Source organism: Drosophila melanogaster, chromosome X, assembly GCF_000001215.4.
Source record: "Drosophila melanogaster chromosome X".
NCBI lineage: Eukaryota > Metazoa > Arthropoda > Insecta > Diptera > Drosophilidae > Drosophila > Drosophila melanogaster.
In genome coordinates, this window is record NC_004354.4 from 15,891,570 (window position 1) to 15,906,783 (window position 15,214).

The 15,214-nt window shown below is 36.4% G+C and overlaps 1 protein-coding gene across 15 annotated transcripts, besides 1 other annotated feature; it reads left to right on the forward strand.

Annotated features, from left to right (window-relative positions):
• The first annotated feature begins 546 nt into the window (after positions 1-546).
• On the forward strand, positions 547-15,147 carry shi (shibire). Of its 15 annotated transcripts, NM_001169297.2 has the most exons (17): positions 631-871; positions 1,259-1,581; positions 3,124-3,197; positions 3,266-4,022; positions 4,093-4,209; positions 4,277-4,505; positions 4,578-4,735; positions 4,797-4,903; positions 5,533-5,726; positions 7,386-7,505; positions 7,875-7,886; positions 8,686-8,691; positions 9,975-10,178; positions 10,254-10,347; positions 10,409-10,548; positions 10,621-10,763; positions 12,221-13,499. In NM_001169297.2, exons 2-17 carry the CDS (start codon positions 1,436-1,438, stop codon positions 12,228-12,230), a joined length of 2,511 nt encoding a protein of 836 aa, NP_001162768.1. In that variant the 5' UTR covers positions 631-871; positions 1,259-1,435; the 3' UTR covers positions 12,231-13,499. The 15 variants fall into 15 exon arrangements, with proteins under 15 accessions (NP_996465.1, NP_996468.1, NP_001162768.1 ...); NM_001272659.2 differs by lacking the exons at positions 7,875-7,886; positions 8,686-8,691; positions 12,221-13,499 and adding exons at positions 5,138-5,194; positions 14,205-15,147 and having other exon boundaries at positions 631-682; NM_001298377.1 differs by lacking the exons at positions 8,686-8,691; positions 12,221-13,499 and adding an exon at positions 14,205-15,147 and having other exon boundaries at positions 631-682.
• Positions 11,633-11,798: a mobile genetic element.
• Positions 15,148-15,214: the final 67 nt, after the last annotated feature.

Below are 15,214 nucleotides of genomic sequence, written 5' to 3' on the forward strand. Positions count from 1 at the left end.
TGAAAATAGGGGTAGGGTCTGTAAACGTTTAATCATTTTCCAATAAGTTTGAAATGTTGGCTACTTTTATCCCAACTAGTTCATCATGTTGAGTGGTTTTAAAATAGAGTATCGATTGCGTTTCTAAAAAAAAGCTTTAACGGCTTAAAATTGAATGTCAAAGGTCAAATCATTACCATACTCGATTATGTTATTATGCTTTTAAAGCTTGCGCACTGCATCTGTATCTGTTATCGATATAAAGCAAAAACGCAGAAAAGCCGGACATGCGCATAAAATGAATAGTTTTATAAGCTTTTAGTATTGGTTATATATTCCCTTCAGGATATGCATATTGTAGATGTGCATTTAATTTAATAAATAGATAGATAATTACTTGTAAGTTAATGTAATCAAATCAGCTGTTTTTGATAGTTGCGATAGTAGGCGACCTTGCGCTTAAATTGATATCGATGTCGGATAAAGCACTGGACTTGTTATCGAAACCAACACTTAGCTTCGGCATACGGAAACTATTCGATATATCGATGTATCGCGAGTGATTCACCCAGCCCTATCAATTATACCAAAAAAAATCAGACCAGACCAGCTTATCGGGTACAGATTGATTACTTTCTTGCATCTCTAGTTTTAGTCGAAAAAATCCATTGAAACGATTTGGAAGCGGAGTGTGGTGATAGTTGTCAGTTTTGCACAATAAGAAGAATATTTGTTTAAAAGACCAAGCCAAAGCCCAAATCGCAGTGCGCTCTTTGTGGCGATAAACATGACATCTACACTAACACAACACAGTTACGCCTGAGAAATAAGTGACAAATTGGAAAAGTCGATGATAAATTCGTTTGGGAGTATATATACAAATTATTTTCGTGTAAATGTCGATAAACACTTTTGCTCGCAAAACCCAACAATCATACCCGTCTTTACCTTCTTCGCGATTCCAATTCCGATTCCAATAAGTTTCGCTACATCGCCATTATAATCCGAAGAAGCAAGAAAGGTTATTGTGGTGGTACATACAATATATCGGGTTGGTTAATCGTGTGGGAGAATGAGTAACTCATGAGTGCTCTCCAATAACGATTTCTGTTTGCAATTTTCCCCATTCCCCCACGATTTACGCATATTTGTTATTAACCACCACCCCCACCGCCGCACACAAATTTTGTCAATTTTTTTTTTGTGTTATCTATACAAACGAAAAGAAAAGTGATGGAACGCATGAAAGTATTTATAATGCAGCAATTGTATTTTGCAGAGGAGTGTGTGCAGTGAAGTAAAGCCAGCGATTAAAGGAAACAGCATAGAAAAAAAAAAGACCCGGGAGCTGAGCAGTAAAAACACAAACATCCGGACGAGTTGGGATCGCAGTTCGATCTGATCTGATCTGATATCTAATCTAATCTAATTGTGAGGGAAATCGGACCTCGCCGCAATGGATAGTTTAATTACAATTGTTAACAAGCTGCAAGATGCGTTCACATCGCTCGGCGTCCACATGCAACTGGATCTGCCGCAGATCGCGGTGGTCGGTGGCCAGTCAGCTGGCAAGAGTTCCGTTTTGGAGAACTTTGTGGGCAAGTGAGTATCCCCCGCACGCCTTATCAGCATATTATCCTCTCATATGGGATCATACTATCATACCATATCACCCTATCAGCACCCCAAATATCTAGCCTACATATATTGTGATTGATAATGGACCTGAAGAGACCCCTCTTTGGCATGCAGCGAATCGATTTTTCTGCACGCCAGTGCTCAGCGAAAAGTAGCGCTATTCTTTCTATTATGTCTGCGTTTCGTGGAATGCCCAATTAAATGTTACTGAAAAACTATGAGTAATCGCTGATAGCACTCGCTTTCAGGCATTATTATTATTTTTTTTTTTTTTGGTTGTTTATTAACAATCAATAATTGGTGTCTACGAAACAAGTGTACTTGCTCATAATGACCAAACCATATCAGTGGTCTTAACTTAATTATGATAATAAGAATTTTATCTTTCACCTGCACAAAGCTGTTGAAAATCCAAAAGCCCCGCAGCTCTGCAAACTATATTCACAAAACGAATTGTAGAACATCTACGTATACGTATTTTGAATTTTGTTAAACAGAAATCTAAATTGTATGTATCAATGCGATTTCTTGTGTGTTTGTATCTATAAGCCTGCGCTGTCTCTCATTTTTCTTTGTTAGTGTCCACTCTAAATACAAACATATAAAGAAAACAATGGCTTACGCCCCAAAAAAATGCAGATAAGGCCAAAATGATAGTGTGTCGGCGATTTAAGTTTTTCCCCACTCTTGCCCAACGATTGAGTAGAGTAACTCACATTCTATATGTTTACTTTCGAATATATTTGTAAAAGTTTGACCTCCTTTAGAGTCGATTTATTTATTTTTCATAGCTTGCAAATAAGGGGGGGGGGGGGTGCGCTGAAAAAGAACATTAATCAATATGCCCATTCATGTATTTACAAACTGCATTGAGCCATGTAAAGTTTGTGCTTACATAAGTCCACTATGTTCAAAATAGTCCAGTTAGATTTCGCATGCGCCGTGCTTTATATGTATGTATGAATGTATGTATGTGTGTCAATTAGGGTGGTTACCCCGCCCCCCGCCCACCTGACACCACTGAGCCATCGGAGGAAGCGAGAGAGGCAGCGAGACCCACGGCCACGGCAGGCCAAAGTCTTAATGTCAATGGAAAATGAAGGCTTCTTCTAACTCTGGTCAGTGCGAACAGGATGTAGGTGACCAGAGTGTTCAAAATGACCCATTTACCATTTGATTTATTAGCCTAGCTAACAAATAGCTTTACTTTAAGTACTCAGTGGTATTAAACAATGCCCAACACTTTTGGAGTCCTGAAGTTCTCACTTGGAAATTTAAACACTAGCTGCAAGTCATAAGTTAAATTTCCATTAAGTTTTTAGTATTGGCAACTCAAATACTCATTATTCGATGCAATTTCAAAATGTTTTGATACTAGGCTTAATGCTTTCTACATACTTCTTAAGCCCAGTAGTAATATTGTTAGATGAACAGGCTCCACAATCCAAAAACCAAAGACTTCTATGATTCCATTATTAAATACAAAACGTTTTCCCCATTTTACAGAGATTTCTTGCCGCGCGGCTCTGGTATCGTAACTCGGAGACCACTAATCTTGCAACTGATCAATGGAGTTACCGGTAAGTTGAGCATTTGATATGATTAAAGAGAAGCTATCTTCTAATGCTAACATTGATATTTATTGCAGAATATGGCGAGTTCCTTCACATTAAAGGCAAGAAGTTTTCCAGCTTCGATGAGATCAGAAAAGAAATCGAAGATGAAACGGATCGTGTGACCGGTAGTAACAAAGGCATTTCAAACATTCCAATTAATTTGCGCGTCTACTCGCCGCACGTACTCAATTTAACCCTGATCGATTTGCCAGGCCTGACAAAGGTGGCCATTGGCGATCAACCGGTGGATATTGAGCAGCAAATTAAGCAGATGATATTCCAATTTATTCGCAAAGAGACTTGTTTAATTTTGGCTGTGACCCCGGCCAATACGGATCTGGCCAATTCGGATGCCCTCAAGCTGGCCAAGGAGGTGGATCCACAGGGTGTGCGAACCATTGGCGTTATAACCAAGCTGGATCTGATGGACGAGGGCACCGATGCACGCGACATTCTGGAGAATAAGCTGCTTCCGCTGCGACGTGGCTATATTGGCGTGGTGAATAGATCCCAAAAGGATATCGAGGGGCGCAAGGATATCCACCAGGCATTGGCCGCCGAACGCAAGTTCTTCTTGAGCCATCCCTCCTATCGGCACATGGCCGACCGTCTCGGCACCCCCTACTTGCAGCGCGTGCTCAACCAACAACTAACCAATCACATCAGGGACACGTTACCTGGCCTGCGGGATAAGTTGCAGAAGCAGATGCTCACTTTGGAGAAGGAGGTGGAGGAGTTTAAGCACTTTCAGCCAGGCGATGCTAGCATCAAAACAAAAGCTATGCTCCAGTAAGTTCAAAAAAAAAAAGGATTTCCGTTTGTAGCTCTTGATTAAACTGGTGTATTTACATTCCTACAGAATGATTCAGCAGCTGCAATCAGACTTTGAGCGAACTATCGAGGGCAGCGGCTCAGCTTTGGTGAACACAAACGAGCTCTCAGGTGGCGCCAAGATCAATCGCATTTTCCATGAACGGTAGGTGTTTGTGGTGTCTTTTTGAAAAGCCCCCTAAAACTGATATGATAACATCTCGTTGCTTCAGTCTGCGCTTTGAGATCGTAAAGATGGCTTGCGATGAAAAGGAACTGCGACGAGAGATCTCATTTGCAATTCGAAATATCCATGGTATTCGCGTTGGCCTCTTCACACCCGACATGGCGTTCGAGGCGATTGTCAAGCGGCAGATAGCGCTGCTCAAGGAGCCGGTTATCAAGTGTGTCGATCTAGTCGTACAGGAACTTTCTGTGGTCGTGCGCATGTGCACAGCTAAAGTAAGTTGGCTTATTTGCTGGCACCAAGCTAAGCACTAAGTTTATATATTTTTTTTTTTTATCTTTGAACAGATGAGTCGATACCCACGTCTGCGTGAGGAGACCGAACGTATTATCACAACACATGTGCGCCAACGCGAGCATAGCTGCAAGGAACAGATCCTGCTGCTTATTGACTTTGAGCTGGCCTATATGAACACCAATCATGAGGACTTCATTGGCTTCGCCAAGTGCGTATTTGATCATTTGGAAAGGGGCGTAGGGAAAAACTAAATCTTGCACTCATTATAGCGCTCAAAACAAATCAGAGAATGCCAACAAAACTGGCACTCGTCAACTGGGCAACCAAGTCATTCGCAAGGGTCACATGGTCATCCAGAACCTTGGAATCATGAAAGGTATGCACGTTCCCCCCACCCCCAATGACATTCTCAATCAACTTGCTATTGATTGAAGGGCAGTAACCTTGTAAATGGTGACAGAATGCTTTGTTAGAAATTTAGTTTTCAACGTTTCCGAAATGAAAGAAGAAGTGCGTTAAGACTGGTCACCGCTTGGTGGCTTGGTGGTGGTCATTTTGAAACTTTTATAATTTGTATTTTTTATGTGAATATTGTCTTTGTCATTGAAAGATATAAAATTAGGACGATCTGGACCGCTAAACGTACGATTTTTCAGTCCTTCTACAGGTACTATCATGTTTTCTGTTGCTTTTGCTTTGCGTTCTTTGGATAATTAATTAGAACACGCCACTCTTTTGCATGTGTTATACTTTCAATCATTCTTGAATCACTCGAATCGAACACGATTGCTGCTGACCTTCCATAGGCGCGTCGAGCATCCTTCTTTATATGAAGGATACGTAGGTACAATATCCAGCTTAGCTAACAAAATTGATGATGATTACTTCTCGATGAGGCGAAGAAGTTGTTTACGAGCGTTGCATCTACTGACCCAAAAACTGTTTCGTTTTTTTAAACTGGAGATTTCATGGATACGTATTGATTTTCGCATGTGTGTCTTGCAGGTGGATCGCGTCCGTATTGGTTTGTGCTGACATCCGAGAGTATCTCCTGGTATAAGGACGAGGATGAGAAGGAGAAGAAATTTATGCTGCCGTTGGATGGTTTAAAATTGCGTGATATTGAACAGGGATTTATGTCAATGTCTAGACGTGTTACATTTGCTTTATTTAGTCCCGATGGACGTAATGTTTATAAGGTTAGTAATTTTTGTTAACATACAAAAAAATGAATTTTAAATGATTTCAGAAAACAAAACCAGAGAAAAACTTTTAAATCAAAATAACTAAACAAACAAACAAAAGCAATTTTTGAAGATATTTTTACGCAAAATATTTCAAATCTTCATTATATAACCCCAATTTGAATCCTTTGGTTGAAATAGTCCGGGAAAGAGATCAATTAATTATTTTTTTGTATAATATAAAAATTACTATGTTTTTATCAACATTTAAGTCGAATTGAAGGAAAAGGAGCTTGCCGCGTCGTAAACTCCTTTTGCCTTTTGATTTCGTGATGTGCGCTTTTAGCTTAAGAAGTTCACGGCTCTATTTGATTCACAATGAATCGCGCAAAAAGTAGTCATCCATTAGTCATTAACTAACCTCTCGATTGTATTAAAAGCTATTAATACATTCCCTCAAAATAATTTTCAAATCGATATTGCACTCTCCAAAAAGATAGTGATCGATAACGATTTTTAAAATGCAACCTCGTTCGCAGGCAGAATAAAGCTCATGATATAATCATGTGATTTATACTGGTTGTACAAGGTTAAGAGAAGGGACTTTTTCCGATTTTCCATTACAACTGCTTTATTCTCTCTGTACTTCTTTAAAAGCTTTGAACTTTTTAGCCCAAAAAAAAAAACGAGTTTTCCGATAGAATTAACAGCAATGGGCTTATAACTCTACCTATTTCCTTCCTTTTCGGAACTTTTAGGACGCTGTTTCCTTCCAAATCATTGTGTGCCAGTCAGTCGCCTGGTGGTTTCATCCAGCATCCCTCATTTATGCCAGAAACTTCCTTCCTGCCTCTGAATTGAACAGCTAGGCTATTTTACACTAAACTTAACAACTCAACAAACAGTTTTGCTTAGTGTAATGTCTAACCACTTAAAACATCACTTAATACACAAATTAAACGTTTATCTTTAAGCTACCAATGGTTTTTATATTCATATGTCACTCACTACAAGCAATACCTAAACCGTCTGAATATTTAAAAAAAATATGTTTTTTGAGATTATGTAACGCGTTTTCAGCAAGGCATCGCTCTTCACGGACTGCGAAATCCTGGATTCAAAAGAACTGATGGTCTGATTCAATTAAAAACTGAGAGCATCTAGGCATGTTTTAAGGCTAGTTCGCTCAATTTCCTTAGTTAGTTTTTATGAAACATAAAGCAATATATAAACCACTTTGTTGCCATTGCCAATAAAGGCGAAACAGCACTATATTAACAATTCTTGCTTTTTTAAGGGCTACACTGCTCTACAACGACTTTCGAAAAGTGTGAAATCTTCAATGGGTATATCTACAAAAAAATAACGTGATATTGCCATTTGATTTTATTACATTTCAACTAATCGATAAAGCCTTTTCTCTTCTGTAAGTCCGTCCGCATTGAAAACAGGATTCTCGTCCGCCTCTTCAAGGATCTTCAAAGAGTTAGTCTTTTATAATTCAGGACCAGCAGAGTGGGTGAAAGCGTATCGTTCGTTTTATGACAAAAGTGAATCCCGTACCCAACTGATAATGATTTTCAATTGAATGTAGTGTACCATTAGGCTAAGCAAAAATAGCGCTTTTGTATCAAAAATGTTTCATTCTCTGCCTTCGAACACCCGGTATTCTAGGACTACAAACAACTGGAGCTCTCGTGCGAGACTGTGGAGGATGTGGAGTCCTGGAAAGCATCCTTCCTGCGAGCTGGTGTCTATCCCGAAAAGCAGGAGACTCAGGAAAACGGCGATGAGGTGCGTACATAGATAGTTTACTAGTAATCCCTAGATCTAAGGCCAAACTCGATACTAATTGGATTTAGAAAAGAAGCGCTACACGAAGTAGTGGCTTTATAGGAATATTATATATTATTATTATTATATATATAATATATATTATTATTATATTATATGGCGTTTTATAGCTTTCCAAAAAAGCTGAAATTTTTAAGGTTGTATTTTAAGATGGCATAGTTGTCGTTTAGATATTTCCACTTAAATTGAAAGCATTTCCGATTACTACATTATCTATATATTTATATATCTTTGTTTCCGCTGTTTCATTGACCAAATCAACAAAATAACTCGCAATATCGATGCTTTAAATGTGCATTCGTCATCCAGGAAGGACAAGAGGTTTGTTAATCTTTGCATCTTTTCGGAATATATACATATATATTGTTTAGTAAACTCATCAATTAAATTTCGTATAAATGTATGCGATTTTGAATACTAATAACTAATACATTATTTTTAACATACTTTTGATCATTTATCTTTCGTTTAATTTCGGTTGTTTCATTTTTAAAGTCTGGTGAGGTATTTTAGCCGTTATTAGATACAAATTGTTTTTATTATTAAAAAATAGAAATTCCAAATTTTAAACTACTAACATATTGTTAATCGGCTGAGGATTTGCTAAAATTAAATAATAACTGCGGCTTTAAATGTCATCACATTACAAAAAATCATACATATGAGCTAGTACACCTCGAAGTCTCAAGATGGTGTAACCCCTTAAATGGTTAAAGGTGCGATAAATTACCATATCACAAGCCGAGTATTACAAATTGGATATATATATATATAAATTCGTTTACGATTGTGTTAAAATTGAAGAGTTTTGATCAAAGTTTTCCACTTAAATTGAATTCATTCCACTCGGCTTGTGATACATTTCTTTTCATCAGCTAAAGTTGTAGTTTGTCGGTCTTCCATCTTGTTTATTTAACTAACTTAGAATTACTGATTAAGATAGTCGGCTGCTCGACTATGGCATTGTTACTGGTTTCTTATAACGATTGTGAACATGTTGTTCTCTTCTATTTTTCCGCCACCTACCAAACAAAAAAAAAAAAAAAAAAACGACCAATCTATCTATGAAACGCCAAAATACACACAAAAATTAATAATTTCTTCCGGTTGGTTTACTTAGCAAAAAGTATGTTGATTTCAATTGTTTATATTGGTTTGATTTTTTTCCTTATTAAATTGTTGCATTTTCTCACGATATAATTATTCATTTATACCCGCTACTGAAATTACTCGTAATTATTTCTAAGATATATCCATGTCCTCCGTATATCTGAATAATCGTTGAGATAAAAACTAAGTTAGTAGTTGGGCTTGATTTGTTTTCATTTGTTTGAAACGGGTTAACAATAGCGGGTATCACATAGTCGGATATTCGGCTCTATTGTTCCTCCTTGATTTTAATCAATTTCAAGATGACTTGTCTTCCATTTAAGTAAATAAAAGTTATAGATATACGTAAGGTGTATCTATATTGTGATCCATATTCGAATTTTACTTAAATTTTTGACAGTCGTCGAAAGCATGCACTTTGTACTTTTCAAGTTAATTTGTATTATATTTTACTATTGGATTAATTTATTTCACTCAACGTTCGAAATCAATATATTCAAACGCATGCCATTCGAATTCAAAGATGAGAGTTCGAAAACGCAATCATATTTATGTAAATGTTATGAGTTATATAAGTTTGAGTTTATATAAGATTGGGGCCTAGAAACTGTAACATCTGCAGTATTTTTCTAGTTTCTAGTTGGTTTATCGTGTGTGAAAATGTTGGATTTTCAATCGCTCAAAAGTTTTAAATGCTGGCGAGGTCTAAGAATGGCCATGGTATCAGTATAGTTTTTTTTAGTTAATGCTCCCTATTCAGTAATTGCAATAATCCCAATATTCAGAATCGAAAAAGGTGGCATCACTGAAATAAATTTCATTTCCCTTAATGTTCAAATATTTTGAAAAAGAAATAGAATATTTTAGACTGTTGAGGGGTTACGCCACCCTAGAAAATGAAAAACTTGAAACGATTTTTTAAAATTGTGCTAAAACGAATGATGCATTCATTCTATCGAAAACTTTTACTTTTTTCCTCCGCCGCCAGCAAATTTATAATATGCATGTTTTTCCTTTTTTTTTGTGAAGAAAGCCACGCGCGAATTCTTTTTGGTTACGCAACTTACTTTGAGTGTGGGAATTGGGTAAAGGGTATCTTATAGTCGGACCCTCGACTGCAGCGTGTTCTTTCTCGTTTTTATGTGCACGATTCAGTTGGTTATTTTGCTTTCAAACACTTATTCGGTTGGCTATTAGGTTTTTTTTTTAAATACTTATATGCACTCTATAAAATTACGAACAATCATTTATGGACTATCAATATCCCAAAACCCCCAACCCTATACGAATACTAAACAGTCGGCCAGCGAGGAGAGTTCCAGCGATCCACAGCTGGAGCGGCAGGTCGAGACCATTCGTAATCTGGTTGATTCCTACATGAAGATCGTTACGAAGACCACCCGTGACATGGTGCCCAAAGCAATTATGATGCTGATCATCAACAATGCCAAGGACTTTATCAATGGCGAGCTGCTGGCACATCTTTACGCGTCCGGCGATCAGGTAAACAAATTAGCTTCAAATACTCGAGAAGTTTGTGGCAGTAATTGTAACATGACTATATCTACTTGTCTACAGGCCCAGATGATGGAGGAGTCGGCTGAATCGGCAACACGGCGAGAGGAAATGCTGCGCATGTACCGTGCTTGCAAGGATGCATTACAGATAATAGGTAAAAGCTAACATCACTTCCATTGAAAACGATTGTAGCACATTGTCGAAACTAATTCAAGGTGACGTATCAATGGCCACCGTGTCGTCGCCATTGCCACCGCCGGTTAAGAACGATTGGCTGCCCAGCGGCTTGGACAACCCACGTCTTTCTCCTCCAAGTCCGGGTGGCGTTCGAGGAAAGCCAGGACCTCCCGCACAGGTAAAGCAAAATGTTTACTCATTACTGAATGCAGAATGCATGTAGCAAGTCAATGTGTGTATTCGCTTGCAGAGCTCCTTGGGTGGACGGAACCCACCATTGCCACCATCTACAGGTCGCCCAGCGCCAGCGATTCCGAATCGCCCAGGAGGTGGGGCACCACCACTACCCGGCGGTCGTCCCGGAGGATCTCTTCCCCCACCAATGCTACCATCGTGAGTACCCAACCCTTCTAGCCACCAACCTACTTACTGTCAAATACACAAAGATATATGTGGATCATTATTGAATTTGTTTGTTTTATATTGATTTGTACCTAATTTCATAGAAACAACTTTATTCAAGAAATACATTTCCCTAAATCTGTGCGCTCAATAATGATCCACGTATTAGGGGTGTCACAGAAATCCTTACCAAGTTGGGAAATCACGATGAGTCGAAATGGTCGCATTGCCACAGAAAAATACGTGCAACTTATGCATAATCGCAAACTTGACTGCTTAGAATAGTGTAATTTGTATTTTGTTTATTTTTGATTGAATAATTGAATGAATGCATTAGTGAATGGGATTATATTCATGGTCAGCAACACAAAGGGAGTAGATATAAACAAGCTTTTAAGCCATTGTAATTTGCTTATATGCCTAATTGGACCTAAAGATAATATATAAAGTCAATCGAAAGCGATTTTTGTGGCACCTCTGTGTATTTAATTATATTTTTAAATCCATATTCGTTTTATCTACTGTGTGTTTGCTTTTGAAAAAATGACTAAATGTTAGGTTTTTGTAAATAAAATAAGTGAATCTCGAGCAAAGACGTGAGTATTCACTCTATCATTATCCAACTTGACTTCGCCTAGGTGTTACATACATGCAAATGGGTATAAGAAAAAAAGAAAAATTAACGTAGATTTGGGAATATATTCACATTGTGTGTCTCACTTATGTTCTTAATGATTACTACTAACTAAAAACGCCAAATGTTCACGTACTAATATCTAACTAAAATCTAAAGTCTATGTTGCTAATCAGGAATTAAATTTAATTTATAAAAATTATGATTTCGACTCGGATTAATAGGGTATACTATATATATTTAGTATATAAATTCTTGATCAGGATCAATAGCCGAGTCGATCTGACCATGTCCGTCAATAATTTTGAATTTTGAATTTTTTATTTTTTTCCCAATTTCTACCGATATTCCAAAAAAATGTTGAAATGAGTAACGGGTATCTGATAGTCGGGTACTTATTTGATTTTCAATTAACAAGTAAGAAAGAAATTCTTGTCTGTGGCACTGCGAAAATGGAATTGAAGAGATTTAAAAAAAAAAACTCAATCAAATGTGATTTCTGTGAAAACCCGTTTCGAATAAATCTTTTCTGAATATGCCAGTCATTTTTTTTTTTGAGGATGAGTGTTAAATTTAAGTTGAATAATAATAATGTGTTTGGACCGGAACTCCTGAACCAACTTAATAAAACTCTTTTGTTGTCTCTTTTTTCTCTTTCTATGTGAAACGATTAAAAACGAAAACACTATTAAAACACACTCAACTCAACACAACACCAACTCGAAACTGATAATGAAAATATGAATATGAATATGAATATGAATATAAATAAAAATAAATATCAATACAATTTGAAACCAATTAACACGAACAGGCGTCGTTAAATTGTTGTCAGCGTCGAGAGACATCTACATATGTATCTAGGGGATGAATCTGCAAAACGTAGCTTGCTGACGATTTAACCAAACCACAAACAATACCCAAATTCTACTTTCAACAATTGTAATTTGATATTATTCCGGCAAAATCCAGAAATTTACAAAAAAAAAAGCAAAGAAAAAACAAAAAACAAACCATGAAAATGATCCTTAAATCCTAGAAATCCAGAAATCAACAACGATGGGAAATCGATACATTTGAATCGCTTGCGTATTATTGTAGTCATATATATATATAATCTGAAGCGTTGAAACTGATATAAATTCTTAATATGTGAAAAGCAACTAGTCGAGATGCACATGATTTCTTTAATTCCATAAGATGTTTTTCGTAATGTCTACTTCCCTGTGTAGATATAAACAATATATACATATGTGTACAAATGTCTGTGCATTTGTTCGTGCATGCCTAATTAATTATTAATATTATTTGATTAATTGATTACTTGATGTACACCCCCCCTCCCCTAACTCTCCACACATTATCAACGGCATACGCTCAAAAGTTATGTAAACTATTTGTATGGGCAGATGCTTAGTGACGATATTAACCAATGATCTTAATTATATAGCTAACTATTAATAAATAGCTTTCGTTAACTGCATTGTGTTGTTGTTGATGTTAAACTATAAAAAAAAAAAACCCAATTAAATTAGAAAATGTTAGGTAACGCAGCGTTGAGAACATTTCAAGTCAGTCACAAAGTATTTCCTTGAACTTAAGAAGCAAACTAACACTAATTAACAACTAAAATCGAACTAATACTAAACACTAAATTCCCCCATCCATTTAACGAAAATGCACACTGCAATTACATATTGGGGATTCTAACTAATTAAGTAGGCGTTGCTTTCGCTTATCGCTATATCGTATTATGATTATGTTTATGATTACGATTTGTTCGCCATAAATTAATACGATTAATTTCTGTAAGAAACATGTTATTTGTATGTATGTACATATTCCCCATCCGGATTCTCGGATTTGTGGAATCATCAGCTGTCCCGTTTCCAAGAAACGATTAAGTTACAGGATTAAGTTAACGCTTATTTGTATTGTCCATTCCTCTTCGTATTTGTAGTTACATATTTGCATAAGTTTGGTCAGGTCAGAGGTCAAAGTACTGATTTGAATTCAATGTGAAAGCTGGTTATTTTGATTGCGATAGTTAATATTTGCGAAATTTGCTGAGATTTTTTGAGTGGTTTGTATCGATTCCCAGGAGCATACAAAGAAGAAAAAAAATTATAATAATAATTTAACACAATTACATGTATATCCATAATTATAGCCAAGTCAAAAAATATAATTTCTTTTAAATTGATATTAAACCGCTTTTTTGCCACAACAAACCTAAATATATCTATATACATATACACACACACATATATATAAATATATATATATATATATATATATGTGTAAATATATATATACAAAATACGTGTTTCCAATATTTTTATGTACAATTGTATTATTTATAATGTTGATTACAAATATATAAGTCATGAAAATACTCTTGTGACTTACTCAAATGGATTGTGACGATGGAAATATGCAACAACTTAAATTACATATGACCAGTTTACGTATACACACAAATAAAGTGCATAAATAAATACATAAATTGTTCGTATTACATAAGTGTGTATTGCTTACTGGCGGGGAATATAGTCGACTATCAGCTACCTATTGCTTCACGTTTGGTGTGTATCTCGTCGAAATCTGTGCGAAGTAGAAGTTGGTTAGTGCTAGAGGTGATACTCAATCCAACTTCGGATCAAATCCGAACGATTTGAATTTATATACATACACACATGGATACATCATATACATACACATATATACGCCGAATCTCTCAATTCAAGCACATCACATACTTCAAAAACTTAAATTAATCCCCTTGTTCATTTTCAAAGCCGTGTGTCCGGAGCTGTCGGCGGCGCCATTGTCCAGCAATCGGGAGCCAATCGCTATGTGCCGGAGAGTATGCGTGGACAGGTGAACCAGGCGGTGGGCCAGGCAGCCATCAATGAGTTGTCCAATGCCTTCAGTTCGCGATTCAAGTAATGGCCGCGTAATTGAGTGCACAGCATGCCAGAGTATGCTTAATTATTAACAGAAACAGAAACTTAGAGAGCCAGCACGCGAAACCCCTCCCCCCACCAACCATATCACATCATTTTTTTTTTTATCAAAGATGTAAATCCCAAAAAGATGGCAATTCCCATCCAGTTGTTTCGAAAATTCGATGGAAAAATTTAAAAAGTGTTTTACACATGATCTTTTGGACAATTCAACATTCAAATTAGTGCTTTCGAATTAAGTTTATCGGGGATACCATTTACTTTTTAAAGTATATTTGAACGTGAAATAAAAAAAAAAAAATTTATTTTCCAAAACGAGTATTTATGTATATGTAAAAAACAGTGCTGCTAGCTTCATAGTTTTCGTTTCCAGATGGTATTACATATATCCGTACATATATGATATTTCGAATCGCAGTGCAGGAGGCGGACGAGTGCAGGAATGCAATAAAGCCAGTATTTTTTTAAAGCTCAAAACAAAAACCGAAGAAATATCTAAAAGGAAAATCGTTAATTGCAGTGTTACAATGCTTCTACATTGATGGTAAAAAAAAAATCGAACTATGTACTCACTCTAAAAACTTGTATGAACTAAACTATCCTCAGAGCAATGAATTATATGCGAACAAATATTATTTAGCAACGCAATGTCCGCAAGAAATTATACAAAAACCTATTCAATGATAAATATTATGTGTGTGTTAAGGTTATGGTCTTTAACGATTCTTGTTTATAGACGTTTGTTAATAAGAAAATAAAGAAAAATTAAATTATTCGCATTGCCTTTAACTACTTGGATTCGTTTGGTAAGCTAATGCGATTTATCTGAAAGTAAATTATAC